Raw genomic sequence first — 19,388 nt, 5'->3', positions numbered from 1 at the left:
TCTTCTCAAACCTCAGACCTTTTACTCTGTTTGGCTTCTGTTTTAATCAGTATGGTGTTTTCCTATGCTCGTAGGCTGAATATGAGACTCTGACTTCAAGAATCAACATTATGTGCTGACATTTTCCATACAGTGATGTTCTAAATGCATTTGTGCTCTTGCCAAGTATTTGCTGGTCTGAAGAATAAAAATTTTGAGACAAAAATTTCTACCGTTATGTTTCAGTTTTTTTAACAAAAATGTTATTTTATGCTAACTAATCACATCAACAGTTGTGACAGTTATGAAGGTTGTTGCATCAGTACAGCAAGCCTATTCAAGAGCTCTGCTGTATTAACTATTGGTCGAGACCAACATTCAGAGATGGGCCAACTGGACTGCTTCAGTCCACGAGTGGGACACAAAGAGACGTATCAGTTAAATCACATTCAGCCTGACTCAAAGGAGCTATTTCATCATTTGTCTGACTAGTACATGCTGATGGTATCAATTCTTACAAATATTCCTTTCATATATAGTTGACATTTGTGGAACCACTAATGTTTTAAAAAGCCAAAATTACCAAACTATACAAATATTTGAAATGTTTCCTTGAACCAACAGAGCAAAACCTTCAAATTAATGCCATGTTCCATAAGTCATTGCTGTAAGGCTATTTGTTTTAGACTGCAGAAAGTAATCAATGACAACAGAAAAACAGAAAACTGCCGTCAACCATTCTTTTTTTGCAGGGCAGAGCTGGTGGTCCCTAGGTATGGAAGTATCACTAAATTTGTGAGTGTTAAGTATTAATACACAAGTACTCATTTTTTGCTTCCAGATTTAAGGTATATCTTAAGTACAAAACATAGGCCAGAAAAAATATCAAGTACTGATTATTCTTATACATTACAATTCTTCAAAATGCTATAACTACTGAGAACCACACAAATTTGAAATAAGTAAATCCAATTGGAGGGTGACAATAATCTTTTTTTGCCCAAAAGACAAATCCAATTTACCATCACCTCTGTTCCTAAAATCAGTTAGCTCACCTAGCCCAAGTTTCTCAAACTAAAGCAATCTAAGCTCCTAGGCAGAGAGGTTTTTCCACCTCATTTTTAATATAGTATTTTCTGAATTAGGGAAGCCAAGTATTCAGCCTTACACGTGTATATATTTAAGTTTAGGACACTGCTGGTACCAGTCACACCAAGTTGTGCAACTGAGCTAAGGATAAAGCAATAATCCCTGATAATCAGAAGAAAAGATATCTTTCTTCAAGTTTTGGAGAGTCTCCAAGAAAAAAAAAACATTTTTTTTCTATTGCCTGAAATGACTTAATTGTAGGAGGATTTAGACTTCTTACCAAATACAAATAGGAAGGAATAATTAATCTGAAATAAAAGCAACATTTGCATAATTTCCTTTCAAGGTTCCAAAACTAGTTGCCCGCATCATTTCGAACATTTTCTTATGCTCAGCTAACTGGCCAGACAATTCTGGGAGATTAAATCTATATATCTTAAAGTTGCTGAGATTGAGAAACTCTGACTGAGAAGAACGAGGTAACCGTCCGCTCTTCTACTAACATTCCCCAGCCTCCCTTTCTTCCGTCCACAAACACTACCCCGCTTCTCCATGCGGGCCTAGTACGTAACTTCCGCCTGTAACTCCCCCATTGAAGGAAGCCTCCTTTCCACCCAGGTTTACCCGAGCTCAGAATACGCGCGCGCTGAAGTCTGGGAATAGCAGTCCGCCAGCGGGTCGGAGTTTAAAGAATCTGCGCAGGCGCCGTTGCCTCGTTGCCGCTCCTCTTAAGGGAAGTAGCGCCGCCATTTTCTCTGGCGGACTGAAGTGAACGTTTGCGGTTCCGCACGGGCGAAACGAGTTTCCTGAAAAGGCTCTGCCATTGCCGTGAGTGTCGGTCTCCTTTCAGGCGGTAGAGCGGAGGCAGAAGCGAAGGTGAGTCGGGGCAAAACTTCTGAGGGTAACGATTTTAAATGGCTCCGTTGAAAGCGGCAGGTGGCTTTGAGGCTCAAGCTCAGGGCTGTTTCCCTTATCGGTTGTTCAGCCTGGTCTTAGCTTCCTTCCCCCAGCAGCCTCTCCTTTCCGCCTCCGTCACGGTTGCCGTTAAGTTTCCCTTTCCTCCCCTCTCCCTCCCCCCCCCCCCCCCGCGCTTTCCTTTCTTTTCTTGAGCTTCCTTCCTCGTTTCCTCCTCCGGCCGGTGTTGCTTTCCTCCAAAGTTGTGCACCCCGCATCTCCTGCCTCTCTAAAACCGAGCAGATTAACGTCCAGTTCTGTTTGAAGAGGAAGTCTGGAGAAGGCGGCGAAAGCAGAGGTGATTTTTAATGACCTCTATTATTCTCCTCTTGTGAACGCTTGCATTTTCTCTGTATAAGCAATGTCCTTATTTTTTTTAAAAAAAAGAACACTTATTATCCCTGTTTTTCTACAGCCGTGAGGGCTATCTCTGAAGGGGAGATGATTTTTTGTTTTTTTGGGGGGTGACTACCTGGTCTTGTGGGAATTGGCCCTCGGAGTGTGTTTACTTTAAGTGGGGTTAGGATGATTTTGGAACTTCCCTGTTTATTTTGGAGCTGCTTACCGAGGGATCCAAGGGTTATATAATATAAGAACCTGGAAAGATGTCTGCAGGCTCCATGCTAGTAGCGATTGGGGTAAGAATAGAAAAGACAGGATCATCTGTTTTCGCTAGAGTTAGTAGTAGGCTTCTTGGTCCATCAGATGTGTTTTTGACAACATTGCATCCAGGTTCCAGGAAAAAGATCCAGGGCATTTCTTGACAGTTATTAAACAACCAGTGGAACAATTTTTGCCTCCAGAAGTTGTGGATGCTCCAGCACCAGAAGAAGAGATTGGACAATGAATGGTTTGTCTGAAATGGCATAGGGCTTATTGGCTGAGCAAAGGGGGCTTAGACTAGACCAATTCCAAAAAAACCCACCATGGTTTAAAATACTTTAAAGACCCCCGAGCTTGGATTTAATTAAGCAGCAGTTTTAACAAGAATTCCTGAACTTTATATTTTTTTGCAGCTTGGAATAGAATGAGTGGCTGTCGTGTCTTTGTTGGGCGTTTAAGCCCCCATGCTCGGGAACGAGACGTAGAGAAATTTTTCAAAGGATATGGCCGTATACGTGAGATTAATCTCAAAAATGGCTTTGGTTTTGTGGTAAGTATATTCAGATATATTTTCTGTTTTAGGCAGCTAGTGGAGCGATATCATATGGTAATATGTATGGTGATGTACTATATATGTGTTCATTTGCTTTGATACCTGCTTTTATTTATAGTTGGTATTGTCAACATCCCCTTAGAGTGTAGTCTGTGCTGTAACTTGCTCATAAATCTCTGGTTGCAGCCTCAGCTTTTTAATTCAAGAATAGGCTCAAAACAATACCCTAATCATGGAATTACCAAGGAGAAAACCACATGCTCACCAACACTGGCAGAGCAAGCTAATGTATATAAACAGGGAGCAACCCAACATCACTAGATGTTACCTAATGGATAATTTAATGTGTGCAGGCAAATAATCAAACAGAGAGCACCAAGGACTACATATATTCTTTTTTCTCTTGTAACTATTTTTTCATTCTGGGTCCTCCATACATGCTTCTCCAATAAACCCTTTTTAAGAAATGAGAAAGGGCAGACATTGGTGCTGCAGGTTTTTTTTGGAAAATATGAACTAGAAAAGCAGTAGAAGAGTCTCCATAATTGTATTTCCTGCACAGTTTTTCTCCATAATACTGTTAAAAATTGATAAAGCTAGAAAGAAACCCAACACACTTCTTCATTCTCTCAAAAAAATAAAGAATACATTACTGATATAAGTGCATACCTGTCCCACTTTTAACTGGAGAAGAAAAATAAATTGTTAGCCATGTTTTTAACAAACAAACTAAATTATATGCACTTGTCTTTTCTGCTGCTAAGACAGAAACAGCTAACCAACCTCCTCCATTGTAGGCAACAATAAATTTGACACTTTGTCTTGCTGCATATTATTGCAGCTAATCAGAGAACCAAAAGTTAATGATTAATGTTGAGAATGTCATATAATTTCTCTCATCTCTGAAAGGAAAAGGAAATGGGCAAATTGAGCAGTTCTTCCAAGCAACAGAGAGGATCCCCTTACATTTAGCCTTCCATGTTGATGGAGGCTGCAAGTAGTTGTATCTTTAAATAACTTATAGCTTTTGGTCACCATTTATATAAAAACCTAAAATGAAAAGTTGGTTAAAATTATATTATGAAATTCTGTTAATGACTTTTTTGAGTATTTGAAAATTTATTTAAACATTATGAAGAGGGTTTTATTGGTGAAATGTTAAGGACAATGCCAATATTTTTAGAAATTTTCAAACATTCTAATATGAAAAATTACAGGATTTAGTAGAACGTTATTTTGAATCTTTTGGTGTGAAATCCTTGCATATTCTAGATCTACATATAAATAAGGTATATTTTGTTTTATTTACTTATAATGAATATATTTTTCAAAAAAAAATCACTGGCAGCTTTTTCAGTCCTGGTGAACACCAGATGTGTGGAACTGCATGTTCCATCATCTTTCCCTCCTTCAGATATAGTCATATAAAAGGATAGCACTGTCTGGATCAAGCATAAGGAGCCTGTATATGTTTTTCTGAACTATATCTTATGCAAGTAGCCCTCACTTAGTGACTACAATTGGGTCAATTCGATTGCTAAGGAGAAAATCATGTAACCATGACAGTTCCTCAGTTCCCCTTTAGTCACTAAATGAAAAAATCACATGACCATGACTTATGATTTTACTTCTGCCTTCTCTACTAACTTTACTTTGTTGCAAGCCAGTAGCAATGCACACATATATTGGACACCATAACAGTTGTAAATGTAAGATTGGTTGCAAAGTTTTTTAAAAAAAACAATCTTTATTTCACTAAGTGAGGTAGTCAATAAGCAAGAACTACCAGACTGGTACATTTATACCAATAGGGAGGAATGCTGAGAATTGTGACCATAATGTGGAGACATCTCAATTCTCCACCTGATACAATGCAATGGATAAAAATTATCCCAGGAATTAAAATCAGAGTTAGGCAATTTTAAATTACAGCTCTAATAATAACCAGAGCAATAGCTAATAGAATTTTTAATAGCAAAAATATTTTACTTGTTTCATTTTTTTGCTTTCCTAGGAATTTGAGGATCACAGAGATGCAGATGATGCAGTTTATGAATTGAATGGCAAAGAGCTGTGTAATGAAAGGTACTCTTTAATCTCAAGTCATATGACAGTGCAATTGCAAGTCTGACTTTATTGTTTCATTCTAATGTACTTTGTGGAGTTACTGAGAGAATTGAATAAAAAGGGACAACACCATATATGCCAATTAATATGGAAAAAATCCCAAATGAACAGTCAGGAAGTATGTTTACTAGGACCAATTAAATTTACACAGAAATTATGGAATAATAATTGAGAATCAAAAGATATTTTTTTAAACTTTTTTTGAATGGGTAAAAGCAATCTGAAGTAATTTTGAAACACAAAGTCTTAAATCAGAAGATTAATGAAAGAGAATGAATAAAGTGTCATAGGCAAGATTTCAGATTATATTTGAGACAAACACATAGTGTATTGTAACATAGTGTATTTGTATTTATTAATTTGTAAAATTAATAAATATTCAGTTTTCTGAAGCAGCCCAAAGCAATATGGGTTTATATCAGAGATGTATGACTTCTCTGATACAGACAACTTCAGGTCTTAGAGGTACCCCCTAGAAGTCCTTAAACACAAATGGGATTCACTTGTGCAGAAGTTTGGTAAATTAAGAAACATCAGAAATGTCTCCCTACTGAATCATCTTTATTCTCTTATAGACAGTAGAGAATCTCCCCCCGCCCCACAAAGTCTTCTGTGTACACCTTGATGGAAAAGTTGGGGAGTAATATGCTATTTAGGACATTGGCTTTTCAACTAATTTCTTGGCCAATTCCTAACTAAATAAATGCTGTAGAAATGAATGCACATTGTTTAGTCATCTTACATATCTTTTTACTTTTCAGTTATAAATGTCTGAAGACCTTAATTTAGGCAGTGAGAGATTTTATTGATTGTAATGATCTGAGTTAACAAGAATTTGCTTTTGTTCTTAAGTTTGTTCAAAATTATCACCATCATATTTGGCTGTTTAATGTATTCATTTCCACTAGAAAAAGACTGAAATACTAAACTTATTTATTTTTAATAGGGTTACAATTGAACATGCCAGAGCCCGAAGAGGGGGTAGGGGCAGATACCCACAACGGTTCAATTATTACCAGTCTTATGCGGGTGGATCTAGGTAAGAAGGAAATTTCGTTTACTGTTACACGTGGTTTTAAAATATCTCAGTCCTTAGATTCAGGATTGTAATATATTTGATACTTCTAGATATATTTTAAGATACTTCTCCAGTAAGGCAATAAAATCATCTTTTTATTTTCGTAACTCCATGCTAATGTAATTGCAAACAATTTTTGGTATATGCACTTTATTGGTTGAAGATGCTAGTTTCAAATAATTTCAACACTGAGAAGAGAGGTTACTGCTACTGCTTGTAACTGTCTGAAGTGTTTACAGATTGCACATAATTGCTTCTACAAATTATTCTCAGCTTCTATTCAGTCTCGAAAGGAGAGTTTTATAATTTGGATTTCATAAAGTTTAAATTTCAATCTGTAAAACTTATTCCTTGTATGAGCATTATTGAATAGAACGGCTATTGTAAGCTGTATTGTGCCCTGGTCTATAATTATAAGTTGCAGGACAGCTGGACTATCTTTGAAAAATATAGCTGTAAAAGCTAGCAGTATCCTAGGACTATCGCAAACTTAAATTTGAGATCTTAAGTAATGCTTCTTTTGAAACATATAGGAGCTATTGAAGAATTATAGTATTGATAGTATCTTTAAAAAATAGCTCACGTTTCTCAGATTCTCTGGTATAAACTATTACTGGAAGTAGCTAGTACATATTCAGACCCTTGCATTGATGGTTATATAAAATATAATGAAATTTTATTTTAATGTATGCCTAGTAGTGTACATTCAAAGTGACAATAAAGTTATTCTAAGTCATATAACATTTGTATTTTTGCATTACATTCTGAGGCAAATGTCTTGCCAACCACAAGTACAAAACATTGAGAATTTGTACTTTTGCATATTGAAATGTCCTGTTCAGCTTCTCTTTTTTTTAATGCAGTGCTATTGCTGCAGTAGGAATGATCCAAGGTCCAGGCTAAAAATGAACTTTTAAAGTAGGATATGTGACTGATTTTCATGGGTATCTGGCATGGTAGTAACGTTCATGACAGATAGTGCCAGACAAGAAGAGACTACTATTTCCAATGCCTCAGCCTGCCAGTTGGGGGATTCTGAAACTTCTGTTTAAATGCTCTGAAGATCTGGATATTCTGAAAAAGGGGGCATTTAGAGGTATGCAAATTAAATTGTGTGCAACTAAATTGCCTCTTTAATTCTCCCAAAAATGTTGATTGTTGCATTTGTTTTGATATGACAAAGCGATCACTTTTAAGATAGACTGAATAAACAAATGTGGAGGCTTCAATTATTCATACACTTCTTTTATAACACCTTGGGGGTTGATGGCAACAAGCCAGCTCTTGTAGTAGCAGAGCTGTTGTAATGTCAATGGACACAGTAGTTCCTGAGCTTACTGCAGCTTATTGGAAAGCACATATAACCCACAACTTTATCATCTCGGGGCTGATTTATTTATATGTATTCATTATTTGTGCAAAAGGTATATAAGTTCCTTGGAAATTGTTGTATTAGGTGATATCTTTCAATATGAAAGCTTTCAGTACAGGTAGTCCTCGACTTACAACAGTTAATTTAGTGACCATTCAAAGTTACAACAGCATTGAAAAAAGTAACATGACAGTTTTTCACACTTATTTTTGCAGCATCCCCATGGTCACATGATCAAAACTCAGATGCCTGGCAAGTGGTTTGTACTTATGATGGTTGCAGTGTCCTGGGATCATGTGATCAGCTTTTGTAAACTTCTGACAAGCAAAGTCAATGGGGAAGCCAGATTCATTTAACAACCATGTTACATGAACCATGGTGGTGCAGTGGTTAGAGTGCACGCTAGTTCTGCTGACTGCCAGCTACTTGCAATTTGGCAGTTTGAATCTTACCAGGCTCAAGGTTGACTCAGCCTTCCATCCTTCCGGGTGGGTAAAATGAGGACCCAGATTGTTGGGGCAATATGCTGACCCTGTAAAACCGCTTAGAGAGGGCTGTAAAGCCATGTGAAGTGGTATATAAGTCTAAGGGCTATTGCTATTAACTTAACAAATGCAATGATTCACTTAACTGTGGCAAGAAAAGTGAAATGGGGCAGACTCACTTAACAAATGTTTCACTTAGCAACATAAAATTTGGGTTGTAACTCGAGGACTACCTATACTTAAATGTTGTACAGGTAGTCCTTGACTTACGATTGCAATGGAGCCCAAAATTTTGGTTGCAAGTTCTTGCAGTCCTAAATTGAGGCACCATGTGACCAGACTTGATTTTATGACAGTTGTAATGATTGCAAATTTAATCAGGTGGTTGTAAGTAAACCTTGTGATCAATAAGTATATCAAGTTTTTTGAATATGCTTTTTTGGGGGGTTGGAAACCAAAAAAATCTTGCTAATCACAGTCATGTGACCGTAGGACGCTGCAACAAGTCGTAAATGCGAGCCAGTTGCCAATTATCCAAAATGCAATCACATAATTGGGAGATTGGTAGTCATAAGTCGTTCTGCTTGTTTTCATAATGTAAACTAGTAACAACTCTCTGCTGTTCTTATTATTTAAATACAGAGTAGCCATATTTCTTAGAAATTTTTTGAAGAGATAAAATCTGACAAAAGTAGAAAGTGTTTAAATTTTCTGCTGGAAATTTAGTTAAAAGAGTAACAGGAAATGTTTTCCATTTGTAGTCAGTATGGTCCACCTCTTCGTACTGAACACAGACTTATAGTTGAGAATCTATCTTCACGGGTCAGCTGGCAGGTGAGTTGGCATTTACTTTAAATAACACTTAATGTTTTTTTAAAAGGATAGGTTTTGGTTTCCTAAAAGAGGTAACATAAAGCATTAGCCCCCTTTTTTTAAGTAAGAGGCTTAAACTTCTTTCATTTGCATTACCAACAAGCAAACAGTGCATATATTTTTAAAACTGCTGATTAGTGTTTCTTAGACAAATGAAATCTTTACCTAATAAGATTGTCAGAATAAAAAGCTCTCAATGTTTAAACATCCAATATAATGAAAAAATAAAAGACTGGTCTCATTGAGAGAGATAAAACTGCAAGTTGCTTCCAATTTTATATCTGGCTTCAATAGAATGAACAGAATTATTCACCTGTTTAAAAGTATTGTGTTATGTTCTAATGCAGGATGTTTCGTGCATTATGTTATCTGTATTCTGAAAGGGACTTGTGGCTTACAGTGAGTAGCTAATATGATTTTAAATATCCAATTTGTGCATGTATTTGGGCATAAGTATTGTCAGTGAAATAAACTGTTTGGGGTTGTTTTTGGATATTCATTTGGGAGTGAAAGTTTAGACCACAAGTTTGTTTTTCTCTGAGGTGTCCTTGAATTGGTGTATTACTAATGGGATTGTTTTGGCCTTTAGCAACTGTTTCGAATTACTTAAAACTTTTTTTTTTTTTTTAGCAAACTGTATACCCCTCTCAACAAGTTTGGAAACAATTATATGTTACATTTCATTCTCCCATTAAGTTTTTTAAAAAATAGCATTCAGGTTACTAAGCATTCTTCCCTACATACTATTTTTTTTATGTGCTTCTTACAGCATAAATTCTGTTAATGTATTAAAAAGTATACATTTCCAGATTTTTTTTAAAAAAAGCACTGTATTAGCTAGATTGAAAGAATAGATGTTAATAGACTCAGTAAATTGTAAATCTGTATTTTAATAGCAATAGCGCTTAGACCTATATACTGCTTCATGGTGCTTTACAGCTCCCTCTAAGCAGTTTAGAGTCAACATTATTGTCCCCAACAATCTGAGTCCTCATTTTCCTCAGGAAGGATGGAAGACTAAGTCAACCTTGAGCCGGTAAGGATTAAACTCCTGACTGTGAGCAGAATTAGCCTGCAATACTGCATTCTAACCACTACAGCTCTTTTAACCAATTTTGTTTAGAATTTATCCAACATTTCTATAGTTCTAGCCTGTATGAAGAACTATTATTATACATAAACTAATACAATGCTAATACATTTTTCACATGTCATTATATGGCTGTTATTGAACTTCATTTTTATGTCCTTTTTGTATAAGTGTACAAAAATGATTGAAAGAGACAGCAATCAAATTTCTACATTGCCAGTCTCACTGCCACCTCTCGGTGGTTTACAATAAAAAATCTGCCTTGAAACATTTTTTCACTCTATAAATTTCAATATCTGTTCTTTAAATAGGGTTTTCCACTATCTCAGGGAAGGAAAACAAATAAAAGGAAGTAAACTAAACCCTTAGTTTAACAGACTAATGGGGAAAAGGAGTTATCTATTAAAATAAAAAATTATTAAATCCATTGGTATTTTATTTATTTTTATATATATATATATGTATGTATGTGTGTGTGTGTGTGTGTGTATATATTATGTATGTATGTATGTATGTATGTATGCAGATGGGATTTAATACATATACATATTTTGTGCATGTAGTATATAACATCAACAAAGTTTCTCTGATTCATCTGAAGTCTTCTAAACCAACATGTTACATCAAGATTTATTATAATTGCACAAGTATGAACTGGAGAGCTGTCAAGAGACTGATTTTAGCAGTTTAATATATTGCACAATAATTTTAGGTCAACATAGAGATAGGTCATAGCATTTGGAGAACAGATGTCTTGATTGAATAGCATAACATGCTACACTTGCTCTAATATGAGAAATTCACCTGGGAGAAACCAGGAACTTTGATTATTTTGTGGAGCCCACTGTCCAAAATTAAAAACATTTTGTTTAATTGGTGCATCTCTGATCTTCCAGATATGCAATCTTATGACATGAATATGAAACTTGTCTTATAGCGATTACATTCAGCAATATAAAATCTTCTTAAAATTCAGGGAAAAGTGAGTAGTTTGAAAAAAGTTATCTTGTATCTTTTATGAGTGTTATGGCAAGCACATAATCTGCAACTCCTGCAAAAATGATTCACAGGTTAACAGACCTGATGCAGAATAAAATCTCTGAAGAGAATAATGGCGTAGAGATTTAAGTATGTAATGTTGTTTTTATAAAAACCCAAGTGGAAAGGATAAGGTTTCCAGTGGCAATATTTTAAAATAGAAGAATGCTATTAATCACACCTACTTAGCCCAGCATTTGATTTCCAGTATGCATCCATTCTAGTATTTAAATAGGGAATGAAGTTAATAGCCCTTAATTTGTTACCACAGCATCTGAGATTCAGCATTCTGTGACTTGTAATATTTAACTACAAGAGGTGTCCTTCTATTATTTTAGTCCTGAAGAAAGCCTCTTCGTTCCTCCTGTTTAGTCACCTGTCAAGTACCAGATTCAATTGTTGATACTACTTACCATAGGGGGCTTGTTGACCAGAAGATTGGTAGTTCAAGTACTGCATAATGGGGTGAGCTCCTGTTCCTACCCAGCTTCTGCCCACCTTGCAATTTGAAACCATGCAAATGCAAGAAGATAAATAGGTATCACTTTGGTGAGAAGGTAATAGTGTTCCATTGCCTCAGTGTATAGTCATGCTGGCGACATGACCAGAAATGCCTTTGAATAATGCAGGCCCCCTCAGCTAAAAAACAGGGTTGAGCATCGCCCCCTAGAGACATGACTGGACAGGGGAAATTTTACCTTTACTACTTAGCATGTTGTCTTTTTGACATTTTAGCCAGAAAAAAGTTGTTTCACAATTCATTTTCTGAAATGTATGCATGTTTTGTTTGCTATTGCTGGCATGATGGTTTCTAAATGCCTTTCTGTGTATTTTATAGCAAAAACAGGAAAACATAAGAGAAATAAACCTTGGGCAAACCCACTAGATTATTTATGACTAACAACCATATTCTGGCAGTTGTGTTCAGTCACATCTAGTATGATTCTCTGGGACTTTGTGTACACACACACAGACACGTTTGCGTGTGTGTATTTATTTATTATGAGCTAGTATTTGTATCTTTAAAAATCCTAATTGTTCTTGGTTACCTGTGGAGAGAGAAATTGTATGAAGCAGTTAATGTGACAGTTTTCACTGGGCAACATCAAGCACTATACTTCTGCTGAAATGCATGGAAAAACCACAACAATCACTTCGTCAGGTTAAGTGTATGCCATCCTCCCCATTTGTGAGTGATCCACGCCTTACAACAAATTATAGATGGGATCCGTGTGGTTCTTTGTAAACAACTTTTTAAAAGTTCATTGCTTTTAAACTATAAAGTGATTTTCTGTTCAAATCTATTTTGTTTCCATGATGCAAGCAGCTAATTGTTTTGAAGGAAGGTATTAAAAGTTTTGATTTAGATAAGATTATCAATTGTATAAGAAACACTAAGTTATTGCAGATATTATTTACTAGACATCAGTCTTTGAGTTCATACTGTGCTTGAAAGAAAGTAGATGTTTTAACCTGATAAATGTTAGTGTCTGCTTGCTATTGGCAGAAAGAAAATATATTATAATGCATCCATCCCCATTTCTTAATTAGCTTGTTTGCCTAGCTTAATTTCCTTTGAAACAGGAGAGACTGAATAGCAACCATCTATTTTTGCTATTTTCTTAGGGTAATTAAAACATAACGGAATATAGTATGAGATTGTCAAAAGATACACTTTGTAAGATCTTAGGAATTATAATTGGAAGAAGAAAATCCTGGGGTAATTCTTAACACAAATTAAGTTTCATAGTCCTTTGAAATCACTTTCCCTCCTGTTTGAATGGGGGGGGGGGGGTACTTAATTGTGTTTACTTGATGTGACTAGCAAAGGACATAAAGCCAGGACTTGACCCTGGCTAACAGAAGTCAGCAATCATGCCTTAGGCAAGGCTTTACTTAAGTTCACAAATTCAGTAAAATATCTTTAGCTAGCATTTAAAGGATTATAACTTTTAAGTTAGAATTTTAAGACATGTTTAAAGGTATTAGTTTCCCACTAATACAACTTATTTCTCCCCCACTAAAAGTTTTCCACCTATCTAGGATGAGAAAAATAAAATACTTTTTAAATAAAAGTGTTAATATAGTTATTTCAATTTTCCTTCTAATTTCTGAAGAAAAATAATTGAATGTCTTGTGACATTGAAATATATAGAGCTAACATTCAGCTTAATTAAATTTCACACCAGGTAATCAAACTTTAAATATGATAATCAGATTTATAGATAAATTATTTCATAATGAATGAATTAAAAATTATGCAAGGGTTGTTTAAATACACCTTTTACTATGATGAAATCATTTGAATTACTGTTGCCATCATACTGCATTATATGTTATAATCTTTATATTGAGAGGATTCGTTCAAGTGTATATTAATTACTCCTCTCTTGATTTCAAAGTTCTATTGTTAAAAAACTCACTATTATGGAGAATTTTGACTGGAGTATTCAGTATACTATAATTGAATCCTGCTTTGAAAGAATGTCTGTTCTTCAAGTTTGTTTTGCATTAGGATGAAGGCTCAGATGTTTGAACTGTTAGATTCACATGCTAGTTTGTAAAATTTGAGCAGAACTTTATTAAACACTATATAACTTGAGGTATCCTATAATCTAGTTCAACTTTAGGTTTTTTGTTTGTATATTTTTTTCACAAATATACTCTAACCAAGTTCATTTTGAACCTCTTTTAACAGCCTTGCTTTGGGTTAGCCCTCGTTTCTCTTGTGTGGAGGAGAAAACACCCAAGAGGTTGGGGTTCCTAGTGGCTGAATTTCTAGGGCTTGGCCTGTTCTGAGTTTTCCCTTTGGTACCCATGACACAGCTATCATGGCGATGTAGACCCTGGTTGGCTCACAGCTCGATTGGCTAGCACAGGTCAACCTCAGGTTCTAGAGCCACTTCCGGAGACTTTCCGATGCTTTCAGGGTCTTTGGTACCTTCCCCTGAAGCACATTGCTATGCTCCATTCCTCTGCCCCTCCCATGTAAGGGAGTTCCTCTTGAACTGCTAGGCAATTATTGGACAAGCGACTCTTTGCTTAAGGGTACCTGCTTATATCATCTGAACACTTGTGGTATGTTATGGTAAGTAGCCTCTGGCTATAAAATGTCAGCTATTATTGGGACATTTTGTAAAAGTTAAGAAATAATGCATAAACAACTTTTTAAAAACGTCTTTAACACTTAGTTACATAGCATTGCAAAATAAACGAAGTCTCAATTACATTAAATGCAAGTCTCTGTTAAAATAACACTAAGGTTGTGGCACGGACTGACAAAAGCCATAAAAATTTAATGCTATCTTTTGACAGGTTGTGACAGAATCTTAGCATTAACTTAATAAAGACATTTGTGTTTAATTTTTATAGATTGGGACATAGAATGTTTCTAGGCAAACTTTGAATATACAAGTGAACTGAGATTTCAGGCAATCAAATGCTTGCATTTAATAACACCATGCATATATTCATAGTTAAAATACATGTTATAATACTTTAGGCATTATAGAAGGTATGTCTTAATTGTACAAATTAGTTTAATTTTTCTCATAGTTATAGCATATGGCATTTGGCTATAGTTTGTTAACTATTAAGTCCTGTTTAACAGTGCATCTTGAGTCTTAATGCTCATTTCCTAATCTGCACCCTCAACTCTTACTGCAGGATTTGAAAGACTTCATGAGGAAAGCTGGGGAAGTTACTTTTGTGGATGCTCACAGAAACAATCCAAATGAAGGGTAAGTTGAAATTTTGCATCAACTGAGGCTGGGAGGGCTTTAAAGACCAGACCTTCCACCATACTGCTTAACAGACAACTTTGTTCCAGAATATAACTGAAAATACTATTAAAATTAGATTCCAGAATCAGCACAGACTTGATCAGATCAGATCTGCATCCTACTTATTGGGATCATGGATTTTTTCTGAATGTTACTAACTAGAAAACCCAAAAATCTGTTAACTGTTTTTATTATATGTAGAATCAGTAGAAAACCACTGAGAGAAACAACTCCTTTTAATATCTTGTTTAAAAATTGTTTCCTACACAATCATTTGCTAAAAACAGAAAATTTTCCATGGAGAAGTTCTAAAGAACATACAGAAAAAATATTTCATGTCTGTTATGTTCTGAAATTGTAAAATTTTAGGCTCAGGTATTGGAGTTGGGAGAAACTAAGATGACAAGTAATGTCTTTATAATTCTGTGAAAGAAGAAATGTAATATACTTTTATCACCACTAATAATTTTTATTGTAATTTTGCTAATGAATCAACAGTGTGGTAGAGTTTGCATCATCCAGTGACATGAAGAGTGCAATGGATAAATTGGATGGCAGTGAGTTGAATGGACGTAGAATTAAACTAATTGAAGATCGCAAAAGGCGCAGGTATCTTTTTAGATAAAAACACAATACGAATGGCAATAAAATAATTTGGAATATTTATATGATAATTCAGGGAATGTTGCAGAAGCAATATTATTGTATCCCCAAATTTTTCTACCAAAGCATAAATTTTCTGTCATTTTTCATTTGGTATGGGGGGGGGGGGGGGGGGGGGGGGGGGGGGGGGGGGGGGGGGGGGGGGGGGGGGGGGGGGGGGGGGGGGGGGGGGGGGGGGGGGGGGGGGGGGGGGGGGGGGGGGGGGGGGGGGGGGGGGGGGGGGGGGGGGGGGGGGGGGGGGGGGGGGGGGGGGGGGGGGGGGGGGGGGGGGGGGGGGGGGGGGGGGGGGGGGGGGGGGGGGGGGGGGGGGGGGGGGGGGGGGGGGGGGGGGGGGGGGGGGGGGGGGGGGGGGGGGGGGGGGGGGGGGGGGGGGGGGGGGGGGGGGGGGGGGGGGGGGGGGGGGGGGGGGGGGGGGGGGGGGGGGGGGGGGGGGGGGGGGGGGGGGGGGGGGGGGGGGGGGGGGGGGGGGGGGGGGGGGGGGGGGGGGGGGGGGGGGGGGGGGGGGGGGGGGGGGGGGGGGGGGGGGGGGGGGGGGGGGGGGGGGGGGGGGGGGGGGGGGGGGGGGGGGGGGGGGGGGGGGGGGGGGGGGGGGGGGGGGGGGGGGGGGGGGGGGGGGGGGGGGGGGGGGGGGGGGGGGGGGGGGGGGGGGGGGGGGGGGGGGGGGGGGGGGGGGGGGGGGGGGGGGGGGGGAAGGGGAGGAGGGGGGAGGGGGGGGGGGAAGGGGGGGGGGGGGGGGGGGGGGGGGGGGAGGGGTTATTTTGCACAAATCCTCTAGAGGCTCCATTTCACAGTTCAGGCAGCATCATTTGTACATTGTTGGCCAAAGCAAGTATGGCAAAATCTACAAGAGAGAATGATATGAGACATAAACAGTTAATGTATTGTTCAAAAACTTAGGAAAGCAACTAATTTGCTGCTTCTCCAATCATTTGTGAGCCACCCAGAGTAAATTAAGAGATTTGTATTGGTTGCCCATTTTAAATAAACACACTATGTCCAGGTTTCAGGGAAGGAAACCTTTTGAATTGTGAAATTTCTACTTGTTTTTTTACTAGGTTGGAGTTGTGTATGGAATTACTAGATAGGACAGAGGAATTACTGTTAATGGATAAATGGATGGATTTACTGAATTCTGCTAAAGTTGCAGAACAAAGCATTTCAAAATTACTTCTTTTTAAATACTGGTGCGTGTATTGTGTGCTATGCTGAAATTTAAATTTAAATGTGTAATTCTTGGAAATAGACTAGGGAAGAAAAATTAGCTATAAGCCAAGGAGCATATTCTTGGTGCTTCAAGAAGCAGTAAGTCCAGTGAAGTTGAAAGAGAAATCAAGAGAGAAACTTGCATTTTTCAGGATTTTCGGTAAATGCGTTACTAGAAAAATAAACTATAAAGAAAGTCCTTTAAAGACTAAGATCTTCAGACTTCTATATGATTTAAATTCTTTGATAAGAGATAAGCAAAATTGCACCCAAACATATTTGGTGAACACGAAGACCAATTATAGAATGTCATGCACAATGAAAACTAATGGCTGAATATTTATTAGGAGCCGGTCTCGTTCTCGAAGTTATTCAAGGTCTCGCAGCAAGTCCAGGTCTGCAAGATCCTCTAAGTCAACCAGCAAGTCTCGTTCTAAAAGCCGTACCCCAGAAAAAAGGGGCTCTCGAAGCCGTACACCTGAAAGGAAAAGCTCTGAAAAAAACCACTCTGGCACGCAGAATTCCTCTCCATCTCCACCACCAAAGAAGAGGTCTCGCTCAAGGTCAAGTTCTGCTGAAAGCTGTACTTAAAAAGATATTTTGAGAAATGTATAAATGTTTAATTTCCAAATCACATTTTCTACAAGCTTAAATAAGTTGTGGGTGGGGGTGCTCTCAAATGAGCACAGACATCTGAAGAGTACGTAGGTAGGTAAATTGTAAACAGTAAAAAAAAAAAAATTGGCAAATTATAATTACTCAAATGTACTATGCACTGTGTTGAGGCCTTGCTGAATAAAGTAGGACACATTGGGAGTGTTTTCCTCATTGGTATATTCAATGAATTTAAGACCTAGACTGTGGTGTTGCTTTTCGGAATCCTTTGTGCTTTGTACATTGATTGTTTTGTACTTAGCAACCAATAAACCACCAAGTTAACTACTAATGTGAAATTTGAAGGTGGACATAGCAGCTCTGTTTAATAGTGCACAGGAAAGTATGTTGATCTTGAATGATTAGTTGCTTATACTACACTAATATTTATGTATCAAAATAGCAAATCTCAGAAACGTTTAATGTTACCAGGTTAAGTTGCGATACCTTTTGGAATGCTAGTTTAAGTTAGTTCTTGGTTGAGAAGCGTGTTTCCACTTTGAGTTTGCTCTGGACTGGTAATGAATTTTTCATAATATTCCAAGTAGAAAGGAATCTTCAATACAGCAGTTCAGTAAAATATTTCATCCATTTATGAGAACGCTGTCATTTTGTAGAGGATGCCCTTAAAATTTAAAGACATGCTCCTCTTACTGAAGCTCCAAGTTTTTATTTTAATAGCATACAAGAGTATTGTTCTTTCTATATGGCTTCCAGTACAAAAGAGTAATTGTTAGAGGTACATGAAGTATTGGAAGCAGTAAATTGTCAAATATAATGGAAGATAATATTCAGTTGTCAAGGTAAGTAAAAGCTTAATGTATTTGTGATTTTATGAATGCTAAATTGTGAAATGGCATTTTTTTAGTTCTACAAAACATGATTTAGCTTTTATTAATAGCTAGTACTTTGCTAATCCTTAGCTTTGAGATCAACTAAATTATCTGGCTTCCATGTAGTTAAAATGAGGGAATCCATTTGAAATATTTGTAAGCAACCTTAAAAATGTTTAAATGTACCAATGTGCTATAGTATATAAATCTCCCCTGTATCTCCCATGCTTTCTGCAGCTTTGGCGGTCTTTGTGTTGCTCATTTAAGCTACATTGGTAAACTTTTCTTTGTTAACAACAGTTTTGTTTCCAATAAAATTGATAAACAAAGAAATCTTGTTTTGTCAGTCATTGTTCAAACAAGGATACAAGACTGGGGGATAAGGACTGAGATATTTATTATGCAAATTTATTTAAGTGTAATGTAAATTAGAGCACTTGGACAGTTGTAGTCATTCTGCATCTCCAAGTCTACTGTGTTTTTTTTAAACAGTAACCTTATTTTTTACAAGACATATTTCTGAAGCCACCATCAAATCAGACTTTATCAAATCTGGAGATTACCCATCTCACTCACAGAACAATCATATACTTATTCCCAGTTGGAATCATTGTAATTTACAAAACAATAGTTCTTTATTTAGGTAGAACATTAAAGATACATAATTATTCTGGTTGCTGTCTTCTATACTTCTCCAGCTGTATTATATTCACTTTCAAATGTGACCAACATCCTGCAGCCATTTTCCTTGTGTTCTCTTTCTCCCATGTTCTTCCAGTCCTATTCAGTCTCTGCTGTTGGTGGCTGTGCTGTTACTAGTATTGCACTGCAGTTGGGGGTACATCTTGGTTGGTTCTTTGGAGGACAGGATGTTTATCTTCTTGCCTCTGCTTCTCTTAGCTGTATGTTGTGAGCCTTTATTGAGCAGTCCCTTTTATTTATTTTTTAGTAATTTCACCAGATGACTAACCTGCCAGAATTGTCTTGATTTTAGCCACTAACTTCATTTTCT

At 37.4% G+C, this 19,388-nt stretch overlaps 1 protein-coding gene and 1 long non-coding RNA gene across 6 annotated transcripts in view; one reads left to right on the top strand and one right to left on the bottom strand.

The window, feature by feature from the left end:
- The first annotated feature begins 1,810 nt into the window (after window positions 1–1,810).
- On the top strand, window positions 1,811–18,709 carry LOC113414308 (serine/arginine-rich splicing factor 5-like). Its single transcript, XM_026671132.2, has 8 exons — window positions 1,811–1,944; window positions 3,039–3,175; window positions 5,193–5,263; window positions 6,252–6,344; window positions 9,002–9,074; window positions 14,908–14,981; window positions 15,522–15,632; window positions 17,237–18,709. The coding sequence occupies exons 2-8, from the start codon at window positions 3,050–3,052 to the stop codon at window positions 17,478–17,480; spliced, it is 792 nt and encodes a 263-aa protein (XP_026526917.1). The 5' UTR covers window positions 1,811–1,944; window positions 3,039–3,049; the 3' UTR covers window positions 17,481–18,709.
- The window catches only part of LOC113414309 (uncharacterized), a 54,447-nt gene continuing 51,498 nt past the window's right edge, over window positions 16,440–19,388 (bottom strand). For all 5 annotated transcript variants that reach the window (XR_015746715.1, XR_015746717.1, XR_015746716.1 and 2 more), the window contains one exon: window positions 16,440–16,527. This is a non-coding gene — a long non-coding RNA (uncharacterized LOC113414309). The remainder of the gene's footprint in view (window positions 16,528–19,388) is intronic.

The sequence above is a fragment of the Notechis scutatus genome, chromosome 1 (assembly GCF_049901735.1).
Source record: "Notechis scutatus isolate UNSWTSFEM ecotype Mainland chromosome 1, rNotScu1.2, whole genome shotgun sequence".
NCBI lineage: Eukaryota > Metazoa > Chordata > Lepidosauria > Squamata > Elapidae > Notechis > Notechis scutatus.
The sequence above is the reverse complement of the archived record's forward strand: the minus strand, read 5'-3'. Positions and strand labels throughout refer to the sequence as shown.

Bases quoted from the DNA above. Each gene is read 5' to 3' on its own strand.
- LOC113414308 (XM_026671132.2), top strand. From the start codon at position 3,050: ATGAGTGGCTGTCGTGTCTTTGTTGGGCGTTTAAGCCCCCATGCTCGG. The intron at 9,075-14,907 runs GTGAGTTGGCAT...CTCTTACTGCAG, and splicing joins CTTCACGGGTCAGCTGGCAG to GATTTGAAAGACTTCATGAG. The intron at 14,982-15,521 runs GTAAGTTGAAAT...ATGAATCAACAG, and splicing joins AGAAACAATCCAAATGAAGG to TGTGGTAGAGTTTGCATCAT.